Below are 24,438 nucleotides of genomic sequence, written 5' to 3' on the forward strand. Positions count from 1 at the left end.
ATTTTTCACAACATAACGACAATTTCTATATTTATAGAAAGGTGATTATGTTCTGTATGTAAAAGAAACTGGTCAATTGTTTAGTGACTTACCTTTCTGGTCTAAACTTGTTAAATATCTATTAATAACTCAAACAATTTTGGTTGTGGCAGTTATTTAATGCTAAATTATTTTGATTGATTAGGGGAGGGTTCTGCTGATATGTGTTGACACGCAAAGGGAGGTGAACAGAGAGCAGCTAGGTGCAATCCAAACAGACTCTTCCTCCTCTTTGATTGTGGTATTCATGCTTTCCACCCATGGAGGTGGGACATAGCTGTTGAGTCATTTGCTGAGCTGCATGGTTGAGACGCCACACTGCATGTGAGGGTCAGAGGTGAGGTTTCCTCTGTTAGGTCTGCTGTGGTGTGTAAAATCTCTTATCTTTCCGTCTGTTGGTGCTTCCGTGTCGCATTCTACGAGGTGAGTCAATATAGTCTGCTCACTTTTGCATATAAATGAAGTTGGTTTTCGTTTTGATTTCTTACTTTTGTAACATAGACTCTGCCACTGAAGGCAATTACAACCATGTTTTCCAGTTGAGCTATCTACCTGCTTACCTTGTTAGAAATATGAGGGCAACTTAAGCTTCAAGGAACACGTGCGTTCAGAGTTGAACTAGTTTACCGCTTTAGAGAAGTGTCTTGTAAAAAAACCACAAAGGAGACACACTTCCTTTCACACTATATAAAGAGGCACCTGCTGTATCCAATAAAGATAACCAATTGTATATGTATAGTCATACTGAAGCTCCTTTTCTCCTCTAAACCAACAGAAATGAGGCATGCCGTTGAATTAGAAAGTGAATAATTTAGGTGCATTTTGAACAGTTGTTAGGTGTTGGTCTCAGTTCTTCAAGTGCCTCTTAGATTCCAGCAAGTTATTTCATGACATTTTCTTTCTGCTTGTGTTTTGACTGTAAAAGCTATGCAGACGTTGTCTCTAATAGTGTTAGAGCACTCTATCAATGTAGTTTTGGTCAAGGCACCTGGCAGGTGGTTAGTCCCTCAATGCACCGAGAAAGAATAGAACTGAAACGAAAAGTTAGTTGTGTGTGTTATACTTGGATACCTGTGGGTTTGATGGCTGATGATTACATTCTTAACTGAGGTCAGGTTACCTAGAAAAGTATTAGACTGACCTTTATGCATTTCCTGTCCTGCACTTCTCATAAATTACTTGCTACATTGCAGTTTGTTAAAAGGGTTTAATTGGTTTGACGGGTCAGAAAACCTCACATTCATTTTTCAGACTTCACAACCTTAAATCATTGCTGATACTGTTGACAGCATTCTGAGTTGGAAATCCCATTGGTACATTACAGTTTGTTGTTAGTGCATGCTGCTGCACCCACTGTTTCCATCAAATTTACTTTAGTATAGATTTAACATTAAAACCACAGTGGAAAAAGCAGAAACATATAAATGTGGTCTTGTAGAGCATCTCACCACAAAACCAAATCTGTTTGTTGCTAAGAAATATAGGCTCTTTCACTTCACACTAAAAAGTACATTGCCCTCAGTGTGAAAACACCTTGTGCATATTCTCATGCCCTGCTGTATGAGGGGTAACTCCCATCTCCCATCGTTTTCCCTTTTTTAGAGTGAAATGAGTCATATAGTTTGATAACCTCCCACAGGCTAAATGGCTTCAACTCCATCACTCCTAATTCAAAGATTGCACTGATCACACTAACTGCCATTTGAAGGACACTTCCAACTTTATATCTGGGGTTTCCTCATTTGGGTACAGAAATGTGTCATTTATATTAAAATATTCCCACGTTATTTTGTCCCTAATCAGTCCAGCAGAGTAGTATTTACTGCTGTATCTCAAAATGTCTGTTGCTTGCTGATAGTGCATCTTTAATTTGAAAGATATTTTCTCAGACATGGTTTAAAATAAACTTAAGAGGCGGAACATGAGAATCAGATGTGGACTGCTCCTCTTATGTCCAGCATGTTTCTTTTTAGCAAAGACGAGAATTATAAAAGGTCTAAATCCTAACAGGGTTAAGGTGTTTTGACATAACACTGTGATGCAAAATAACGTATAATTTACAGATATGGATCAACATAAAAGGGAAACTGTTTATTCATAGCAAGTCATAGCAACTGTTTATTCATAGCAAGTCCTTGTTTGCAAATTATGAGCTATGTGCTCTTAGGTATACACAGAATCTTCACTCGCTCTGACTGGCACACGGGATGTGTCAACCTTTTTTTTTTGTTCACTGTGCTTCGACACGTCAACATGGAGTTACAGAAAAAAGCATATGACAACATAATTGTTGTATAGTTGCATGCAGAAAGTACGTGTAAAAACAGTCGCATTTTTATACGGCAGCTGACTAATTTGCACAACCTTTGGAGGTCTTAAGACTACAATGAAAACGTGGACAATAACGGGCTGAAGGGACATTTTAGTTCCTTGAAACATAGTTCCTAAGACTAAAAAGTCCTGGTATTTTAGGTGTATTTTAAGATGATCTTTTAACTTGTCATCTCAGTGCTAAAGAGTACATCCACACTATATTTTAAAACTCTTTTAAGTAGTTTTGAGAGATTGGCCCAACTTTGTTGTGTTGAAGTCAGATCCAAAACTAAATTCAAGTTGGGGTCGAGACCAAATTCAATGTCAGACCGAGCAAACTGAATCCTAGTGAAGAACCAATAAATGGGTTAAAATATTACCTAGAATTATTCTAAGCATGAACAGAGCTGTAGATCTATGTGGATGAGCTTTACACTACTCTTCAACGTTCAGTTTGGACTGATCAATCAATAGGTTTTGGGCTTAGTTATTCAAAAACAGCAGCAGCCCCAATATCATGTATGTATTAATTTTTTAAAATATTGCTTTTGGGGCTTTTCCCCTTTATTGGATAGGAGATCTGAAGATAGACAGGAAGGGGGGTTGAGAGAGGCGAGGAAATGCAGCAAAGGACCAAAGCTCGGATTCAAACTCGGTACATGGGGCGCCAGCTCTACCAGGTGAGCTAACCGAGCGCCCTAATATCAAATGTAATCTTTAGGTTTTGGACTGTTGATTGGAAAAAAAAAATAATAATCAAGCAATTTGAAGATGTCATCTTGGGTTCTAATAACTTGCAAAAAAACCCAAAATATATGTATATCAATAAAATTATTAATAACAAATAATGTTGATCGCAAGAGATGACGCTTTTCATGAATTGAATCGACAAAATCTCTTGAATGATTTGTATTGCAGGGGAGCCAAGCCTGGTCCGTGTGGGGGTGTTTATTTTCATGTCGAGAGTTTAGAGTTGCTCCACTCTTGCATGTCATGTTGTTCAGTGTGAACTGTTAAGAAGAACAGCAGGTGAAAGTAAATTATTTCGCTGTTGCCTCACGTTTGTCTTTTCAGTGAATCATGACTGGAATCTGCATGTTTTCTGACTCATATCAGGGATGTAGCTCCGTGGGCTGCATTTGACCACAGTTCGATTTCGACCAAATCACTGCTATTGTTTCTTCCCACTTCACTGGGATTTTTTTCCAGTTTAACCTTTATTGCGAGGTGTTTTCTAGTACATATCGTACATTGTTGTAGCATGACTCTGCTTTGTATTCACACTGTTTTCATACCCAAACTAGGTTAACGGTTATACTAGGCATTGTTATCAATCTACAGTGACAATAAAAGCTACAGTAAAATATCCTTATTTCTTTCATTGTCAACATAACATGGGGTAGACAATAAAAACACGTTTATCAAGCAGTTAGCTGTTCTGTTGATGTTCATGTTGTCACAACCTTGGACCTGTGATCCGTCTTCAGTCTGTGTTGCAACCTTTGTCCCACAAACAGATGGACAAAGTTCGCTTGATTGAGCGGACACATAAGCCAACACACCCAGCTACCAATTAACTAAATGCAAACAGAAAGAAAAGGACACTTGTTCCTCTCTGTCATTTTGTCATAGTGAAACACATTACACAAATGTGTTCAGTTAGTGAGGCCCATCCATTTCCCAACAGTTTCTGTAATGCAAGCACTTTCCACAACACCGCCTTAGATGTCTGTTTACAACATGTCACTTTGTCAGATGTTCTAAACTGTGCCAAACTATCATTTAAACCTTAAATGCTGGCCGTACCAATTATAATATGACAGATATTGATAATTAAGTGATGCATGGCAATAATAATTTATTCAGTCTGACACAGTGGATCAAAATAGCCTGCGTCCCATTCCAGAGGCTGGATCCTCCAAAGACCACATTTCTAGATGTATGTATGTGACTTTTACTTCCACAATTAAGAAGTTCCCTGAACGTCTTTGAAAACCATATAACCTTAAAAAACCAAGGCTTTCTGGCCAAAAAGTTGAACCCTTCATCTGAGGTTACACAACTTTATGGGCCTGGTCCTTCAGAGGATCTAGCCCCTGAACTTGGGAAACAGTTAGTGTGGATTAGAAACAGATAGAGGATGCCCTTGGGTCCTGGATGTGATGGCCTTGTTTTCTTACAGTAACAGAACTGAACTTTAAAAACAAAAAACATGATACCTAAACTGCTCTCCATACACAACTTCAAGTAGAAATGCCAGTGTTGATACCCTTAAGGTTAAAATAGCACATGTGGATATAAAAAGGCATTATATCAACACTACAATCTTGTCATTAACAGTTTCCTGCCAGGATGCCATATTTCCTTTAGCTGTTGTGTGCCGTTGGCTGCAGCGTAGGTTACCAGTAATATATGGGGGGTAATTTAGATAAGTTGATCTAGATCTAAATAAGTTGCTATAAAGTGAAATATTAAAGATGACAAGTTGCTTGTAGCCACAAGTGATGTAGATTCATTTTAGTGTGGAAATGTGGTAGTGAATAAATTAAAAGGTAAAAACGTGTTATCTGTCATCCAAAAGTAAAAAAAAAAAGGGGGAAAAAACAAAACACTTTTCCACAACTAAATCACTGCTCAACCGATCACACAGCCAAACGCCAACACCTCTAGGTCTCCGCTCATGAAGGAAATCGCCTGTCAGACATTTCTCTCCTCCATGTGACTTAGTCAGTTCCGTTCACCTCTGCCTCGACCCATGATTTACTCCCAATCCTGTTTGTACCACGGCCTGCTGAACTGGTTGAGCACTCCCACGCTCCTCTCTGCCTGGGCTTGTCCCAGAGTAAAACCATGCTACTATATTAAAAATAATATAGCCTGTATTATATTATTATATTTTTGATATCATGACACAGGCCGAACTGTTGACTGATCGAAACAAGAAAACTGAAATCATTCCATTAATCAATCAATCAATCAATCAATCAATCAATCACCTTAGCCTCTAAGAAAGTATGACATTGTATAGACTAATTGTAACCTTGTTAGTCAGCTGGAGTCACGAGATCCCAAAACGACAAGAGAATCCATCTCCCAGGCTTCAAGCTATGTGCTAATCAAATCAAATCAAAAACAAAATAAGAATAGCAGCTTTTAAGGAGGTTAGCATAGATGCTGCTAGCATCAGTCATATGAGGTTTTTTCCAGATGGAGAACATGTTTTTGCGCTTCTCGAGTGGCTTTGTGATACTGTACGGATTGTTGATTAGTTAAAAGTTTGCCTAGATGATAGACGGATGGGGTTTATTTTGTTCTGCAATTTTTCGGCAATTAATTTTTATTTATTTATTTTTATATCAAGTACCCGACCTTTTCCAAACAGTTTCCAACAACTACCTAGATGGTTCTATGTAACAATCCATCTGCCACAGTAAAGTTGGACTAATAGATGAATCATAAAAATGATTGAGAGAATAATCTAGGACTGGCCCCTCAGAGTCGACTGAATCGACAGTCACTAAGAAGAGTCTTAGTCAAACCAATTTTCAATTTTCAAAAGACTTTGTGACACCAGAGCACACAAGCATACATATCAGTAGCATTAAAGTTTGATTTCCCCATGTGGGTCCTACACAGTTACCTGTCAGTCTGTGTGACTCTTGGTTTGTTTGTAAAAAGCCAGTGTGAACACAAACCAGAACAGAACTAAAAGGCAACAATGAATCTTTATCTTAGACCAAATGAACCAAACTACATGTGTGAAAGGGCCCTACGATTGCAATTTTTAAGGCACTGTCAGTCAAATCTGCCTTCTGTCTGAGTGAAAAGAAGACACTGATCCAAAGGTTGTGTGCAAAAGCTGGTGGATGAGACAAACCACAGCAGCATTTCACATTCACTGCAGCTTTTTAAACCACAAGTGCACCTGTATCTACACAGTTTTGTTTCCATCTGTGTTTCTTCTGCGGTGGGCCTTCCGGTAGTGGGATAGGAAGGTGTAGCTTTAGGTAAATTTCCTCTTCTGTAAGGTCTTCTCACCTCAGCAGTTCCCCACATTATTTTGCTACTGTTTTCTTGTGAAGTTTTCTTGTTTGTCTTAGCGCTCTACTGACAATGCAACAAGAGTTTGACTGATAAGGGCCAATGTCGTTATCTTCAATTCAAAGTTGAAAATTGACTCTATGATCATTTACCAATCTTCCACTGTGTTTGAGTGTTTTTTTCTCAGCTTCCAGTTTTTGACTTTTCCTCCAATAATCTTATTTTTTAGAATGAAAACGCATCCATAATAGGGTTAGACCTCTTTAAACCCCAGTTTTCGCCTTAAATATCCCTTGAATTACCCTAAAAAAGGGGGAGCAAAGGGTATGCCCTGATTTGAAGGATTTTAACTCAGCTTTCCTAAAAATGCAGACACCCTACAAAGCAATAACACTCAAATCAAAATTGCTTTATTCGCCAAGTGTATGCAGGAATTTCACTTGGTGGTAGAGCACAGTGAAACAAAAAAAACCTTAAATTAAGTTAAAAGTTAAATACACAAATGATATGCAGGTAAGAGTAATAAATATGCTGCTTTCAGCTTCATATACACATATGGAACAGTCACTCAGAGCTACCTCAGGTGGAATCGCTGATGTTTGTTTCAGAATTGTGAATAGTATCATGTGGTGAAAGATGTGGTTCTAAATCAGTTTACAAATCTTCAGGGTTCTCCCTGGCTTATTCACTAACTTATCAAACTCTTGTCAGGGAGTGACTTCCAGACTAATACAGTAGCTGATCAAAGACTAACTTTGTCCACGATACCATTTTTGCAATCCTTTGTTTCTCGAAACACACACACACACACACACACACACAACACACACACACACACACACACACAATCTGTTTTCTTTGTTTTTGAGTGTATAAAAATGTATTGTTACTTGTTTTGATTGCAGCTGCTCATTAATTAGTGCTGGTTCTTTCTTTCTATCTGGGTCAGTTTACTTTGGATCGGGTCTAATTATCCTCGGCCTATTTGGGTCAGTCACCTTGTGACAAAGTGGACTCACTAATCGCTGCCATTTGTCACTTATTTATTTAGATATTGACTTGTTAGGTTCCCTGTTTTCTTGTTTGTACACCTTTGTTTATTCATTGGTGTTTACGTTAACCATAAATTCATTTCAGCTGATAACGCACATGCACATTACTACTCCGGGTCTATTTTGTGTTTAGCGTTATTTCTTTATGATCTTCAACATCCATAAGTTAAGGTTACTACAATAATGACAGGCAAAGGTTGTTTTTTCACTAAGTTTTATTGTTCGTTTCGTTATATATTTCGCTTGAAATTTTGTTCGATTTAGCACGTTTAAAGTTATTTCAGTAATTATCTTACCTGACGCCGAAAGCCATTGTGTGAGAGGGGGCCGCCCCGCAATGCAGGGCTCCAGACTAACTTTTTGCATTGGTTGCACTGGTGCGCCTAACTTTTTTTTTTTTAGGGGCACCCAAATTTTTCATCGCGTCGCCTTTATAAGGTCACCTTTTTATCGCTCTCCATAACTTTCTAATAATGTGAATGATTTTTAAACAAGAATAAGGTGTAGAGAAATGCTTGTCTTTATTTGAAGCACAATTATATATAAAAAGAAAAATAAAGTGTTTAAAGTGCTTTACTGAGCTGAAATAGAACATTTCAAACTAAAACACTAAGCAAAATAAAATATTTCCAAATAAAAGTGCTTGTGCTTAAATAGCTTCACTGAACTGAAACTGAACATTTCAGTCTCAAACATTTCAAGCAAAATAAAACATTTCAAAATAAAAAGTGCTACTTTTTAAAGAGCTTCACTGAACTGAGACCTAACATCACGTCTCAAAATCTTATAGCAGGTTTCTCATGCACGGCATATCGTGTGTTTTTTAGACATGTTATGTTTTTTTAAAGTTTCGATATGAAACATTGTTGACCCGCTCACAAATGCACTATTTCCGTCCATATTCTGACCACACTCCTGACAGTACACGCAGTGCATTGCGTTACGTCCTTTGTTGTACCTCAGCCAGGGAAATTGTTTCAGCCAGTCCTGTCTGAAGGAATATATTTTGACCTTTTTAATTTGGGTCTCGGAGCCGGGCTCTATCCCAGACTCGGTTGTCTCCTCCTCTGGTTCCGAGTCTGATGCTGTCGCCGAAGGACCGGGGCTTGGTATCTCATCAGGGACCAAGGGCTCCGTGTCTTGACGGGATGGACTCTCAGTAGTGGGGATGGATGGGATTATAGTAGAACGGCTGGTTGTAGGCTTGGTTTTCTTAATGAAAAAACTTAAAATATTTCTGCCTCTCTTCATTTTCCCTCGTTTTGTCGCATTTATTTTATTTTTCCGTTTCAGTTAGTCAGCTATTCTGGCGCTCAGGTCGCACGCAATTTTTAAACACACACAATTTAGCGCAGTGAACAGGACCAAAGCCAATCAGAGGAGACCCGCCCGAGCTCTGTCTCTTATTGGTTTAGAACACGATATGAGCCTACCATGAGTGTGTGAGTTCGGTCACAGGAAAACCCAGAGAGATGATGCGCTTGCAAAATAAATGTATGTTTTCACCTGGGCAGCATCAGGTGCACCAGTGCGACCTTGAAAAATTATCAGTCGCACTCTTAAAAATTTTGGTTGCACTCTGGAGCCCTGAAATGCGCTGGTTAATATGAATATGATGACGTCACCAATTACATCAAGGACGTACCAAGTTAAAGGGGGAATAAGTTGAATATTTAATTTCGTTTCGTTCTCATTTTATGAATGGTGGGGAATATTGAGTTGGTGTTGCATTCAGCACCACAGGAAATTTGAATTGTGTTATGAGTAATGATGTTTGGTGAAGCTTGTGTCTTGATGTAAGATATCTTTAACTAATACCACCTGAAGTGAGGATGGTTTATTCCAGGCGTAGTCTTGAGACAGGTAAGAATGTATAAAGATCATATCTCTTGGGAAAGGGAGAAAAGAGAGAGAGATTGCAGCTTGGACAAGTGCTGTTAATTTGATTTCAGTAAGAGTTGATTTCTTTCCTCAGTTTTCTGCAAATATTTTTAGTTGTGTTTTTGTGGCTTTTCACATTTTTGGAAGCACTTGAATAAATGCCCACACAAAGGGAATTAAACAACAACCTCCTGGGTCTGCCTCCTACTTATGACCTACTCTGACAACATCTATCTTACACACCTACCTCCCCTTTTCTAAAGTAATTTATGTATGTAATGGGCCAAGTAAGTTTTCCACAAGTTTCGGATTGGGAAAAGTAATGGCCAGCAAAATGCGTGGATGAGGATAGGATTAGGATTTTGGTAGCACTGCGTTTGTAATAGCAAAGATCAGAGGGCACAAGGACAAGCACGTTGGCATAGGGGTTACCCTAACCCTAACTTCAGCAATAACTGTGTTAATGTGATTGGAGTCATCCATTTAAAACAGTGAATGTAACTGGACAGAGGACCAAGAGTAACTAGAGCCCGACCAATATGGGATTTTTGAGACCCATACTGATTTTAGAGGAGGAGGAAAAAAAAAAAAAAAAAAAAAATTGAGCTGTAACAAAAATGTACCTTTTCTTTGTGGACTGTGCATCCATATGACAATGTTAAGGTACTCAGAAGGCTGCTTTCTTAAACAAATAACTTTGATAAAGAATATTCACATTAATACTATTTAACATGTCAGTTTATCACTGTCAACTAATTAGCACTGTTAAGAGCTGCTTCTTCTCTCTTACTCTGTGCTGCATGTACATCACAGCGTACTCTCCTGGATAAACTTTGCAGTGACCCCCAATGTATTACAAAGCATTTTTTGCATTATATACCGGGGGAAAAAAAGTTTAAATATTGGCACATATCAGGCAACATATTCGCTGATACTGCAATAGGCCAACATATTGGTCGGGCTAAGAGTTACTGAAAATACAAAATTCACAGAACTCCTACACAGAATATTAAGAGGAACGGGAACCGATACCACTCACTATAGGTGAAAAATACCCAAAGCTACCATAGTTCATACTTCCATACTATCTAGGACTACTGGAAATGTAATCACAGTATAGTCTAAATATAACCTTCTGTTTTCACTATGCCAGCGGTCCTTAAAACTTTATCTGGCCTGCCCCCATTCAAAAGCCAAAAAACTTAATGCTACACCACCCCACAATTTTAAGTAGTAACTAATAAAAAAGGATCAAAATACATTTTTTGTGAAATATAGGTCAGTATCAGCAAACTCTTGTTTGTTTTACCTACATAAACCACATTCCCTCAGCTTAGTTTCACTGCATATTTTCCCCCTGCACGCCATCTGCAGTGGCTCTCTGCCACACAGTTTGAGAACCACTACAATACGGTGTCACAGATTTTGTACTAGAGTCATGCCAAAAACTTGACTGACTCAAACCAGCACACTAACTGCAGTAATTGCACCAGACACCAGTGTTCATTCACAATACCAAGTACATACACTTGTGATTATCAGTGCTCAGGAATGCTGGGCATCCTTCCAGTTCCAAAGCATTACGCAGCACTTTGTCAGAGGTTTACACACAAATGACTGCTGATATACCACAACGATCGTCATCTATGTTTGAGGGAGAGAGGCAGAGAGAGGGTTAGGAAAAAGGAGAAGCAAGACGCACAGAGAGGAAGACAGACATACTTTTGAAAAATGAGGTAGGATAAAGTTTGGCTTAAAAGGGGAAAGAAAACTATTTTTGCTGATTATTGCTGTGTTTTACAGCCTTTTGTGAGCTGTCCGTGTCACTAGATAAAAGTGTTCCAGTAAGCTGTCAGCTGTTTGTCATGATTTTATGATTTCAGGCTGCTGTTGTTGCATTTTCACCCTGTCATGTTAATTTCATTTCTAACTTTTTTTATGTGTGTGTTTTTCAGCCATGGACCTGAGTTTAACACTGGGGAGCCTTATGGTTTTCCTCGGGCTACATGGGATTCATACAGGATTTGTACAGGGTGAGCTGTCACGCAGATTTCTCTACATAAACACTAGCTCTCCGGCTATTCAAACAAATCTGCAAATATAAAATGTTAGATGTTTTTGTAAGTATTCCTTTTCATATGTTTTTGCCGAGTTTAACTCTCATCATTGGTCTCCAGTCTGTACACAAGCATTTGTCGCCCTCTTGTTGCCACTGTTGGAACTCCAGCATTGTTTATAGTTCAGTCAGTCCTCGGTGTCTGTGACAGATTTGAACTCTTCACAAGTCTCACACTGATTTCCGACTAGTCTTGGAAAAAAGCCTGCCAGGCTACTATTGTAGTCACACCGGAACTTCTTTGGTTGAGCTCAATTAAGTAAAAAAGTCAGTGAAGCAGGCTTTTGACCAGAAGGAACGTTGCTGGCTCTAATCCTGGACAGTCAAAAACAAAAACAAAAAACATGATTCTTGACCGGATGCAACATATATAGTGGTTATAGTGCTAAAGTGGCTCACCTGGGATTAGAACCTGACCAACTAACAAAGTTTAACTCTTTGTGGTGCAGTAAAATGGCTCAGAAAGGTTTTTTAGCTTAAATACTACAGTGTTAAGCTTTATTGGTTGAGAACAGACTTGCTCTTGCTCTGGACAAAGAGAATCTGAGTAATTCTAGTTTAATAAAGTATCACTCAGAAAGGCCCTGACGTCCTCAACAGCTCAGTGACCATTAATGGCACATAGTGGTCACAGTGGGCAGCTCAAGATGTAAATGTGAAGCAGACAGGATACATGTTCAGTAACAAGATAGCAATAGAAAATAGACAGCTTCCTGTTTCTGTGAGACATATCAAGGAATTTTTACCTTTTCAGATTTAACCTTGGCATCACTACTAAAACCTATGCACCATACATTATATATGGTGATGATGCACCAATGAAATCTTCATTGCAGCTTCTGTTTACTAATAGTGGTAAGATGGGAAGCCAAACTAATTTTAGCTTCAGCTTGCATGGAATTGGAAGCATCCATCTCAGTGAGATAGAGCAGCATGGAAAAATACTTGGTCAGACCTGATGTACTCTGGGGCAGCTCTAAATCCCCGAGCTGCTTGTTGAACGTTGGTGTTATGGCCCTGGCCGTATTGTTATTTGGTATTGTTTTCGTCTGTGGTTTGTTTTGTATTTTGTCCCTGTTTTTCTACAGGAGTGTGCAGCCTGTCTTGCAGGAGATCTTTGACGGCAACATGTAGGTCTCCCCTCCGACTGATTAATGACGTGGGCTCAGCTGGTGGAGTGTTGACATGTGACAGTCGCAACATCCGCTGAGTTTAAAACGTCGGGCCTCACAGAAGTCTTTGACAGAATACCTAGTAGCAGCATCGTTCTGTCCTCGGTCCGTTAAGAGAGTGTGTTTTGTACTAGCGTTGTGGTTGGCGAGTTTGTGAAATTAGTATTATTTTTTCTTCTTTCTTATGGTTGTATATAGTGGGTGTTGTAGGGGTGAAATGCTATTTTCTTTTGTACTGCTTTTCTCCTGTTTTTCATTAGGTTAGGGAGTGAGGGTTAGTAAATGTCTTTTGTTTTACTCGTATGTTAAATAAGGATTTGTCAGGATTTTGTTTGAGAAACTGTTTTGTTTGTTGTTTTGGCCTTGGTTCACCCTGAAGGTTGTTCCTGGTTTTGTTGCACTTTTGCCATGTGTTGTAAATAAATCACTTCACTTGATTGTTAAATCCATGTTCGTTGTTGGTTTGGGAATCGGGGTAGTATTATTGGTTTGTATTTTCTTCTTACATTTATGTTGCGCTCCTTCCCCCTAGACAGGGGTGTATTTCCTGGGGAAAAAAATCCTACAAGAAGGAAAGGCAAGGCAAACATGTCTGTGTAGCACCTTTCAACAACAAGGCAATTCAAAGTTTTTAACATACTAGAGAAAGACAGAAAAGATATAAAAGAAACATTTGCTGAATTATATTTACAGTATTGTGATGACTGATGTTTTTTGAAAGTAAAAATACACATGAGAACAAATGTAAGTATTGAGTATGAGTAAAGACCTCTTTCCTCTACAGTCACTTTAAAGTTAGGTTTAAAGTTTTCTTGTAATGATATTTGCTACATAAATAGAATTGCCGAGCCTAGCCCACCAAACAATTACTTGTTGCTGAAAACACCACAGATTTGACACTGACAGGTTTGCTCAGAGCTCCATCAGTGTTGAATGGTGGAATGAATAACTTATCAATTCTCCACTGATGTGTGTGTTACAGACAGCTGTACCGACCACAAGCCCCAGTTCCAGAGGGTTTACTCCGTTCCTGGGGATATGGCTATGCTGAATAGCAACCTGGTGTCTCCAGAGGTCTTCAATTTCACAGCTATCCCTTACAACATCACCTGGTACGACTCAAAGACAGGCCAAGAAATGAGCAACCAGACTGGTCGAATCCTGGTGCGCGGGGAGACTCTGTGGTTTCTTAACGCAACGCTGAACGACACTGGGGAATATGTCAGCATAGTGAGGTACAATAGCATCAGTAGTTGAAAGTTGACAGTTGCATTGTCTAGAGTTTCACAATGCCGTGGGTACTTAACATTTTTCCTCTGTTTCAAACACAAAAGTCCTAAAACTGAGAAGCTCTAGATTCAGCTGCTGTACACTGATGATGAAAAAAGGTAATTTTCTCCTTAATTCAACAGAACTCCTACTCAGTGCTACAAGCAGGCAACCAGGCTGGTGGTGAATCAGAAAGTTGCTGGAGAGTGTGGAAGGCCGGTGAAAGCTCGTCAAACACTTACAAAGGGAGTCACTGACAAACTGTCCTGCCCTCTGAAAGACTTCATGAATACACTGGATAGCTACAACATCACATCCTCCATCAAGTGGTACAGAGTAAGTGATAAGAATGACTTGTCACTGTCATGAAATATTCCTTAACCTATTGACTTTACTCCAGATGCTCTAGAGTAGGTTTAAACAGGGTTTGTGCCCTATCCAGTACACCGTACACTAGATTGAAGAAGGCAATTTGGTAGGTTCTTAAATTAGGCAAAAGGCTTCACTATAGCCAGTAGGTACAAGATACAATATCTGTGCAAATTAAAAGTTATTTTACTATGAAAAAGTTATCTGATATAGATTTAAGTTACCTTAATAAAAATCTTTGTGAATTTCACAAATCGTTCATAACCCCAAGTCCCAACTTGTCAGATACAGTGGCCCTCCATTTCAAAATATTTTACCAACATTGGTGACAAAGTTGGTGGTGTGTGACTACTGCCATGAAGCATAATGCACTTGTACTGACCCAAAAAGTTACATAGAGCAAGAACAGACATAGGGGGCGCAGAGTGGGAATGACAGAGGGACTATTTGCTTGATTAAAACTCAGTGTAACATCGAAATGATAGTAAAGCTGTTACTTTAAGGTAGAAAAGTTACATAATGTTATGTTATAAATTTCCGACTTTCTGTAGGTGTCTTTTCTTTGTCTGCTCAGCATATTAGCTAACCCATGCTAACTACCTAGTTCTGCTGTCAATTACAGAGATATACAATGCATCAGTCAGTGGATTATTACTATAACACAGTGAGAGTTGTTTGAATATGGGTATTTCCCAGACACAATTCTGCTCACCTGGCTACTCCTATGTTTACCATCATAAATATAGTATTTGTTTTATAAAAAGCTTGACTTTTTATGTTTCCTTTTCTCATCTAGGGTTGTGTTCCCATAGTGGATGAGACAGGCAAGTATTCCTACATGGACAGGAATAAACTGAAGATTGACGGGGTGCAAGATCAAAACAACAGCTCCTATACCTGCACCCTGACTTTCACCCTCGGTGGCATCACGGGATCCGTGTCAGAGACCATTGAAGCATGGGTCACAGGTTAGAGCAAATATAAGTACTTGAGTGTGCGAGGTAGGGACATTAGGCTGTTTGTCCACGACATAGTTCTGTCACCCATCGGCCAGCTGCTCAGCCATCATGCTCCTTCAGAATTCCCCTGTCCCAGTGGATCAATGCCCAAAAGAAGTGGCCAGATTGCTGATCCAGCATTAGGCTAAGTGTGTCTGTAAACAACCAACCTGTTAACATCCAACTGTATGATCTGGGCTGAGATGTAGTTGGAGACATGCTAGCTTACTGCTGCTGCTATGTTGAGGTTAGTTGTTAGCAACTGTCAAGCTAACTTTAGCTATCCATCAGTAGTGAAGTTCACAAGAAACATTTAGCATATTATCTATCACAGTGAAAATGAATCCAACGTATGGATTATGTGTCTTAAATCACACAGTGAAAGCTGTTCTTATTGGTGTGGCTATTTCTAGATTCACTGTAGTTTCTCATGTTAACATATGTCAAAGTGCTATTCTTGCTTTTCTTTCAAATGGGGCGGGACCTTGGCGCTAGGGGCATGATGACATGTTGCCAGTCTGATTTATATATACAATATATGTCTGTGTTACTGTATCTTAAGTTGCCTGTCTTTCAGAGGAGTACTGTTTGGTTCCACAAGTGCATGAACCCGCCAATGAAATAATCAAGGCAGCGATCGGTGAGTCCTTATCTAAAACATATTCATTTTAAATTAAATTAAATTTAAAGTCTGTAATTGAAACTGACTTAGGCACGCACCAGTGAAGTTTCCATTTGTTTAAGTGACACTACTTTGTTTGGATAGATAGATAGATTCTTCTCCTCCACCACCTACTCCAGGGTGACAAGTACGGGTGGGAAAAATAATCGATTCTTCGATACATCGCGATTCTCTCTAGAACGATTCCGTCTCGATGCAGATAAGTTAATAATCGAAATTTTATCTGGTGGTGCATGTGACAAACTGGTGGAAGGTTGGGAGTGTGGACGAGAGAGAAACATGGTTGAAGTCCCCTGTGATTATGATGAAGGCCTACAGATGTTTCGTTTGTAGTCCTGCAGTCACAGTGTGGATGACGTCACACGCTGCTTCTGCTTTCCCAGACGGAGGAATGTAAACAGTGATGGCGATAACACTGGAAAAATTCACGTGGCAGACAATATGGACGAAGTTCGAAGGCGACAAGCTCGATGTCTGGGCTGCAGACACGCTCTTTCACACAGACATGCCCGCGGTTACACCACCTGTTGTTTATGAGCACGGCCAGTCCCCCTCCTTTGTTCTTGTTGCCGGTCGCTGTCGGCTCGAACCGTCTGGAAGCCGGGAATGGTAATGTTGGAGTCCGGTATCTGCTCATGTAGCTAAGTTTCCGTGAAACACATGATACTGCACTCCCTGTACTCCCTCTGTGTTCTGGTGAGGGATTCCAGTTCATCCACTACATTTGCCAGCGACTTTACGTTTCCTGTGATGACTGCAGGGATGTAGAGTTTACACCTCCTCTTCTTCCTCCTTCGTTTAACCACCGCTCTGCAGCCTCGCCGTCTCTTCCTCAGCTCCTCTGGTACGGAGGGTCTCTCTCCAGTCAGGATGCTACGGTGCCTCAGGGCAATCATCTGGTCGCGGGTGTAAACAATGCGACTCCCCGTCGCCATGGAGACCAGTGCAAACAAAAAATAAAAAGTGCTCTAAAACGCCGAAAAAGTATTTCGGCAATGTGAAAAAAGTAGTAAGAAAGTAAGAAAACTGTAAAAAATAGCAAAAAACACAGGATAAAAACACAATGAAAACACACTACAACAATTATAGCAGCCTAGCTGCCATAACAGGCTGCCGTTGTAACAGGCGCCATTCCATATATATATGAGACATTATTAAGTATAACTTGTGTTATTGTTTGTGTATGTGTTTAGCATCCAATTTCACCAAGCGGTGCCTCGTGTTTGTGCCGTGTGTTGGGAGGATGCCCTTCGTGGATATGATTTGGTTGGTCAAAGGCGATTTCATCTTCACTACCAATCCTTCTGATCGTGTCTACACATCAGAAGAACGGTCAGCACCCTTACCTTTCCTCTTATTTGTTTTCATTTGTCTACTGCTTTTGGGTTACGACAAGTGAGAGTTTTAAAGTTTGTACGAGCTCACAGATTTCTTGGGATATATACAGAATTATAACCCCCGAATGTAAAGTATTAAGAATTGGGAACTCCTGCAGCATCTCATTTTGTTGCATTACCTTTCTTTTTCTCATCCGTCTGTCCTCACCAGTCCACCTGTGTGGAGTCAGGAAGTTGCTCTTAAAGGTGTGTGGATGGAGCGACTGCTGATGATTTCTGGGCTAAGGGAGGAGGATTTCAACATCAACTACACTTGTCAAGCGTGCAGTGACAGGGGCTGTTCCAGGGGATATTTCACTTTGCTGCCAGAAGGTAAAAACAGAGTAACCCTGCTAAATGAAAACTCTCAAAGTAATGATAATCTTTCCTGTTAGAAACATGACCAGTACAGGGTGTAGGTTTACGCTTTTCCTGTACGCTTGCAGTAGATAAGTCTTGGTGCAGAAAATGTGGCCACAATCATAAGTGCAGGTCTTTTCCTTGTCCATACAAAATTATTATAAAAAGGAAACCACTACAAAACATTTTTATATATTCACAAATATTTTCATTATTCAATTAAATATTCTGAAATTTCTCCCTGTATTATCACAGTCTAAGCCATACAATACAATTTTAGTCATACTTTTATGCCATTGTGCAATGTGTTTGGGGAGTCAAATGGCTCTGCCAGAGAAGGGCACTATTGCAAGAATCACAAAAGTCTGAATAACACAGGACACACTAAAACTGTATGTTCACCTCTACAGATCCCAACATCCTACTTCCCATTGGATTGGTGCTTTGTGGTCTGATGGTTCTCTTTATCAGCAGTTTCATCATCTACTACCTTTTTAAGGTTGACATTGTGCTGTGGTTCAGGAGAGCGTTTCCTGTCCTCTATACAAATAAAGGTAATAATTTTCAGCAGGTATGTAATTAGTAATGAGCTCTTTATTATATGCAGTGTATAATGTAACCATAATGTGTCAGCCCACAAGTACAAAAAGTACTTTTACACTAAACCCACAATGCTACAAGATGGGAAAAACCAACACTGTTTTGACCTTACAACACACACACACACACACGTACAGTACCCATACATATATCACAACACTGAACCTTAGGCTCTATCTCATACCTGACCGCATGTGTCAACAATGAGAGCAAGCAAAGGAAATGAACTAACCACAGAGCTGCCTGCAGTAATTCTGATGAAATGCATCCGCTGATTATGCAACTAAATAGCCTTTTAACATTAAGGACTGCATTTTAACATTTTGCCTGAAGCCCAGTGGTATCAAGTCTTCACAATCTGATTTTAAGGTTATGCGGTTAATAAATAAATAAATTGTTGCTTAGCTCAACATTTGACAAGAGTAAACCCTGAACCCTTTAACATTATTAATCTTCAACTATCTTAAACATTGAGTCCCAAGAACCATGATTATCATATAACCCAGCCATACATTAAAGATCTATACTTGCAGACTCGCCCCTGAAAGTACACATGAACTCTTCTTAAATTTCCTTTCAGATTTGGATGGGAAGCTTTATGATGCCTATGTGGCCTACCCACTGCCCTGTGCTGCTGGATACAGCAAGGATGTGGAGGCCTTTTCCATTCAAACACTGCCTCAAGTGTTGGAGCAGTCCTGTGGCTACAAACTATTCATACCAGGACGTGACTGCCTGCCCGGCCAGTGTAAGTTGCCTATGTTAGAATATTATTTGACTCAGATATGGGGGTGGCGTGTCTTCAATTAAAACATATTATTTATTTTGATCCCGTCGCTCTGCTCTGAAAAAAATAATGCTATTTGAAAAACACCTTTAAAGCTTCAAAATTGATCTGGAGAGCCGTTTCTTAGTTTGTCACTACTAGTATTATATTGTCAATCATGAACCAGTAAATTACTGGTTCTTTACAACAGAACTTAACATATATACTGTAGCAGTGGTAGACTGAAGGCAAGATTGGTTTTGGCTGAATGCCAGTGGCATATTTTGACTTACTTGACTGTCCAGGCTGCTATCCAAGTTACTAAATAACTTGTTTAGTGATTTATGAGTAAGACGCGAATCTGGTAAACCACGGCTTTTATCAGAAAACCAAAATCAACCCATTTTAATCCAAAATCAATGGTTCTAAACCTTTTGGCTTGTGACTCCTCAAAACAAAGCAGTGTCTACTTGTTTTGAGAAAGATTATTGGCAAGTCTGTTTTTTTTTTTTTTTTTTTGAGTAGCACAAAGATGTTTCTCTGCTCTATTCTATTACCCCTTAGATCTACCATGAACAGGCATGGGGTGAAAAAGGTGAGAATGAACTTACCCTTCTAGGGTGGTCCGGGGGTCCCCCGGAAAAGATTTTGTATATTCCATATTTTAAAGCATCAATCTGATGCATTTTGAGATGCATTTTTTGCCAACCTGGGCAGAGCTGGAGAAACTTAACCTCTGCCATGAGTCAAAAATATTATGGCCTCCTTACTAAGTATTATGCAAGCCATTGTCAGCCAGCCTGTCACTGGGTCTAACATTTACAGTATATGAGGCACAATGTGGTAAAGGCACCATAAATGGCTTAATGCATAACCCCCACAAGAGATGGTGGACATGCTGTAACTTAACTTGTCTACTCTTCCATCATGATTGACAGCCAATACAATGTTATGTAATTCAGATTTTAATACATTTTATTATTTCTTTTTTGTGATTTACTGTTAGCTATACAAGCTAGCAGCTAACTTTAATAACAAGGGCTGTGTCTCATTCCGCCTACTTGCACACTTCATACGTTTTAAGTATATAGTGTAGATAACACAAAAAGTCCTGAAAGTACCTGGATGACCCCTAAAAACGGTCAAAAAATTCAGTGTGGAATGATGGACCCTACTCGCACTAAACGGACGCCATCTTGACTACAAAGCGGAAGGGGAGGGACCATTGGGACGAGATCATATAAATGTAAGTAACAGCGGTAATACGAAACGTTTTACTGTCGTCTAATGCATTACTTACATGTCCTTACTGACACTGACTGAAGCCAGACATAATCATTTGGCGAGTTAATTAGCGTAACGTTACATGTTAATACTACCTAGCTACTCTAACCTGCGTTGGCGTCGGAGGCGACGTAGTTTCCACATGCTGTGAACTGAGTGGTAAATGAACGTGCAGAAAAATGTTTGTAAACAAAAGCCGGCATATATTTTTGGCGGGCTGGAAAGTCGCGTTCACGTGTGTTGCGTTCGTCGCGTTCGTCACGCTCGTCATTTCTGGTAAGTGTTCTAACGTAAGTGTTCCTGTTGGGACAATACTAACCATCGAAAGTGGGCACTACGGCAGTAAGTGGTCAGTGCACATTAGCGGTGTACTGACAGAAGTATGCGGAATGAGACACAGCCAATATCTAGCTAATATTAGGCTAACGTTAACGGTAGCGTTAGCTAATAATTTTTCACCGGAGCTTTAGCTGGCTAACGTTGCGTCAGAGCCTGTCTACGGAGAGCCTGGCCACTCTCTATTAAGTCCCATTGTACCGAATTTTGGTTGCAGTTCCACCAGAGTTCCACTGGGGGCGGTCGCCCATGAGTGCTGAATGAATGGGAGCAGATGGAGCTAGACAGCTAAATTTGTCTCTTTCACCTGATTGTCGTTGAGAAATCTCAGATTTGATTGTAGTTTTTGCAAGTTCAACATGGGTTATAGGTCGAAAGTTGAATGAACGAGTACTTATGTCCTTTCGATTTCTTACAGGTTGAGTTGTTGTTGCCCATAACACGCTAGCATTCTGCTAATGAACGCTGATTGGTCAGTGAAGGACTGATTACGACCAGAGATCCCGCTTGATGGCATCGTGGCATCCAAAGCGGGACCAGAATGTTAAGGCGGATTTTTTCGCCCAAGTTCTTTTTTTTTTTTTAAACAGCAACTTTTTTTGGGTTGCTGGTACTTTTATCTGCCTATCGTTATGTCTGTGTTTTCGATGCCTCGAGAGAAAAGGAAGTGCAGAGCACGGAAGCACAAAGAGACTCAAGGCTTGCCGTAAAGCAGTATCTCTGGCCGTACGATGTGTATGACGTCATTGACGTTTTAAAAGACTTTTTGTGACTCTAAAAAATCTAACACCCAGCAATGTGTAATTTCTTTGCATCCGCTTTCGAATCCAACATTGAAATTACTAGACAAAAAATTATATCCTGAGAAAAGTGGATTTTGAGGGGTATAGCTCCATAGAGCTCCATTCATTCCGCACTCATCCTGTGAGCGCCCTCATATGGAACCAGAGGGGAACTGCAACAGTTCAGAACCCGGAAGTGTACCGAGAGTGGAACTTCTCTTCTTATTAGACATTCTCTGGTTGCGTTCTCTCCTGCTGTGTTCAATGACTCAATTCATCAAGCTGTAGCTAACGTTAGCTAAGCCTATGTCAACAGAGCTCCTGGGTAGGGTTGGCTTAGATATACCTGAAAATATTAAAACACAAGCGAAGCGAACTGCTTGTAAACCAATCAGGTAATGGTATTCCCCTACCTTCCCAGAGAAAGAAACTGGTGATGCAAGGCCCTTCGTGCTAATATTTCCATGCACTCGCGCTCCCTTCTGGCACGCGCACCTGTTCACAGTTCACTGAATCTCTGGTACCTACATGCCCCCCCCAAACATTTTCTCATCTACACGATTTACGTAGGTCACCTGTTTTGGTTTCAAAACGGTGAATTTCGCCGAAAGGTGAGTGATTTTCATGTATGCATGCAACACCTGGGGGGGGCCCAGACCTACAGGTCAGGAACCCCTGGTCTATTAATATTAGTATTATTATGGTTTGTGCACTAACATACCCTTTACTGTATGTGTTACTACACTGGGGGTCATCACTTATTAAACTCATGTTCTATTAACAACACTCCGCTGTGTCTCCATTTCCACCCTGCAGCCATAGTGGATTCTGTGGAAGAGAACATACAAGCCAGTTGCCGCCTCCTTCTGATCTACACCGCCTCCTCTTTCACCAGCAAAAGACACACAAGCAGCACCAGCAGCAATAACAACATCATCTCTAAGAACAGCAATAGCAGCGAAAATACCGAAAGCATGATGAATAACACGATTTTTGATGGTAGTGAACAAGTCTATGAAGACACAAGGCAGCAGTTGGAGTGTGTGGCAGCAATGCACAGAGCGCTGCTGGAGGGATCTCTCAAGGTGAGAAAACAGACTTGTTAATGCATATGCTTGACAGCAAATTCTTAATTATTTAACCATTGATAATGTGAAAAGGATGTGATGCAAACCAAAACAAAGCAAACCATTTTCTTGGTTTTACAGCACATTTACTTTATAGTTTCATCTCACAGTTCTCATCAATCCCAGAAATTGTTCTCAGAATACAAGCTCTGACAAACTCACTGTACACGACCCACTAAGCACCAAACAGCAGGCAGACTAAGTGAAAGACTAGATGGTGAAGGAAGTGGAACAGCGAGCTGTCATTCTTTTGCTGCAGAAAAATATCACAGGAGATAACGCAATCAATCATCGGACTTACTGGGAAATACTTTCACAACAAACCCGGTAGACTCCACCTTCCTCAAAGGGGAAGGTTCAACCGGTAACACACGAGTGCAGTTAGGCTGTGGGTGGGCTAACGAGAGGTGGAGGAAGGATCTGAATTATATATTTACTATTGATCTTTAATAAAGCAAATATATATTGGTAGAATACTTGATTTACAATAATCAGGTTATCAGAAATGCTAATCAAATTAATGCTGATTTTTGTCTTCTTGATATATAAATATGAACAAAGCATGTCCTGTTTTTTTAGGGGGGGTTTATTTTTTACCACTGGTGGAGTTTTTTAATTTTGGATATGTGCCTCCACAGAGTCTGACTCACCTTATATTGAACTAAATGTTGATTCAATATGTATATGTCACATTGAAATAATAACAAATGTAGCCTACTGAATCTGAGACACCATTTTTCATGAGCTACCTGATGCAAAGACTGGTTCACAAATATGAACTTTCTAAGCTTAATTTATTGATATGACATGAGTGAAACATCGACTGGGCAAATGCCAGACATTCTGTTGGAGTTATGGGAAGTACAAAAATCAGTTTTTACTCTGAAAGGACTTTCGACTGAGTACAGACACAGACTTGCACTTTATTCAAACAACAGTGTACTAGTTATCAGCATACTCTTAATTTACGACAGCTGATATGATCTGCAGACATCGTCCATTTCTCATTTTTGACCAGCTACAGAAACAGTCAGCGCCTGCTACAAATAAGAAGTCGCTCACTGATATGTACATGACTGCCTCGGGACTAGTCCTGATTCTGAACAATGTCTTTAAAAGTTGCATCTAGTTGTTATATTTCATACGAGAACAAACATTTAGTTTAGTAGGTCGCTGTCACAAAAAGACACCCTGATTCTTATTTGAGCGCTGTTTTACAGGTGGTTCTGGTTGAGTTGGAAGAGATCACCCCGGCTCAGCTGGCTCTCTTCCCAGAGTCAGTGCGTCACCTGAGGACGAAGCAGGGCGCTGTGTGTTGGTGGAAGTACCAGAGGCCGACGCAAAGGTGGAGGACATGTTTGAGAAGAAGAGAAGACGAGGAGAAAGATGGACAGGACACAGACTTTTCGCCATCCCTCTCTCCTTCCTTCAAGTTTTGGAAGGAGATAAGGTATCATATGCCAGTGAGGGGCAAGAGAGTGGTACACCCTGAGAGGACTGCCCTGCTGAACTTATGATGGGGGTTATCCTATATAAGTGTCAACTGTTGGACCACAGAGTAGCTGGTTTCCAATACAAATGTGTCTGGTAGTAATCACAGACAATTCATAAATACTGGAGACTCAACAGCAATACCTCGCACCCGATATGCAGATCATCACAGTGTCTGGGATATCCGGAGATTGCCGGCATCAATACATGAACTGTTGACATAACCTGGTAGGTGGCGACTGAAGAATAAAGTAGACAAAGGAATGATGAAACCAAATGAAAATGTGTTTAATGTACATATGTATGATGAAAAGTGTAAATATGTAAAATAAAACTAAATGTCTACAGTATCATGAGAAGTCAAGCAGCAAACATTTGAACTGT

General features: G+C 40.0%; 1 protein-coding gene and 1 long non-coding RNA gene across 15 annotated transcripts in view; one reads left to right on the forward strand and one right to left on the reverse strand.

The window, feature by feature from the left end:
* The window catches only part of LOC127366077 (interleukin-1 receptor type 1), a 72,662-nt gene extending 48,258 nt beyond the window's left edge, over window positions 1-24,404 (forward strand). For 4 of the 14 annotated variants that reach the window (XM_051404798.1, XM_051404802.1, XM_051404803.1 and 1 more), the window contains exons 2-12: window positions 11,282-11,359; window positions 13,597-13,849; window positions 14,027-14,219; window positions 15,049-15,220; window positions 15,813-15,890; window positions 17,126-17,264; window positions 17,481-17,641; window positions 18,079-18,222; window positions 18,849-19,016; window positions 22,253-22,521; window positions 23,784-24,404. In XM_051404798.1, the coding sequence (XP_051260758.1) occupies window positions 11,284-11,359; window positions 13,597-13,849; window positions 14,027-14,219; window positions 15,049-15,220; window positions 15,813-15,890; window positions 17,126-17,264; window positions 17,481-17,641; window positions 18,079-18,222; window positions 18,849-19,016; window positions 22,253-22,521; window positions 23,784-24,080 (1,950 nt within the window). In that variant the 5' untranslated portion in view covers window positions 11,282-11,283 and the 3' untranslated portion in view covers window positions 24,081-24,404. Of the gene's footprint in view, window positions 1-259; window positions 463-10,891; window positions 11,063-11,281; window positions 11,360-13,146; window positions 13,232-13,596; window positions 13,850-14,026; window positions 14,220-15,048; window positions 15,221-15,812; window positions 15,891-17,125; window positions 17,265-17,480; window positions 17,642-18,078; window positions 18,223-18,848; window positions 19,017-22,252; window positions 22,522-23,783 lie in introns of those variants that run through there. The other 10 variants (XM_051404792.1, XM_051404797.1, XM_051404795.1 and 7 more) reach the window with 8 other exon arrangements.
* Window positions 1-24,438, reverse strand: part of LOC127366084 (uncharacterized) — a 39,342-nt gene that overhangs the window by 7,839 nt on the left and 7,065 nt on the right. The window lies entirely within an intron of this gene.

This window comes from Dicentrarchus labrax, unplaced genomic scaffold (assembly GCF_905237075.1).
Source record: "Dicentrarchus labrax unplaced genomic scaffold, dlabrax2021, whole genome shotgun sequence".
NCBI lineage: Eukaryota > Metazoa > Chordata > Actinopteri > Moronidae > Dicentrarchus > Dicentrarchus labrax.